The sequence below is a fragment of the Buceros rhinoceros genome, unplaced genomic scaffold (genome assembly GCF_000710305.1).
Source record: "Buceros rhinoceros silvestris isolate BGI_N320 unplaced genomic scaffold, ASM71030v1 scaffold41803, whole genome shotgun sequence".
Taxonomy (NCBI): domain Eukaryota; kingdom Metazoa; phylum Chordata; class Aves; order Bucerotiformes; family Bucerotidae; genus Buceros; species Buceros rhinoceros.
The window spans coordinates 1-228 of NW_010404954.1; the positions used below are offsets into that span (position 1 = coordinate 1).

The following is a 228-nucleotide window of genomic DNA, read 5'->3' on the forward strand; positions in this document are numbered from 1 at the left end:
TCCTGCTCCGTCACGAAGGGCGAGAGGTGCGGGGGCAGCAGCACGCCGGGGAAATAGTCAGCCACGGGGAGACACAGCTTGGCATTGACCGAGTCGAAGACCCACTGCGGCTGCAGGTAGTACCTGGGGGGGCAGAGGGACACGGGCTGGGGCTCTTACACAGAACCCCAGGAACTGTGTGGGCTGGAAACACCCTCTCATCTCCTCGAGTCCCCCCATTCCCCAGCA

The 228-nt window shown here is 64.0% G+C and overlaps 1 protein-coding gene across 1 annotated transcript in view; it reads right to left on the reverse strand.

The window, feature by feature from the left end:
• Positions 1-6: 6 nt before the first annotated feature.
• PES1 (pescadillo ribosomal biogenesis factor 1) overlaps positions 7-228 on the reverse strand; it is a gene marked incomplete at both ends in the record, with an annotated part of 2,144 nt that continues 1,922 nt past the window's right edge. Inside the window, one exon of the mRNA XM_010133547.1 lies at positions 7-123. Coding sequence (XP_010131849.1) covers positions 7-123 — 117 coding nt within the window. The remainder of the gene's footprint in view (positions 124-228) is intronic.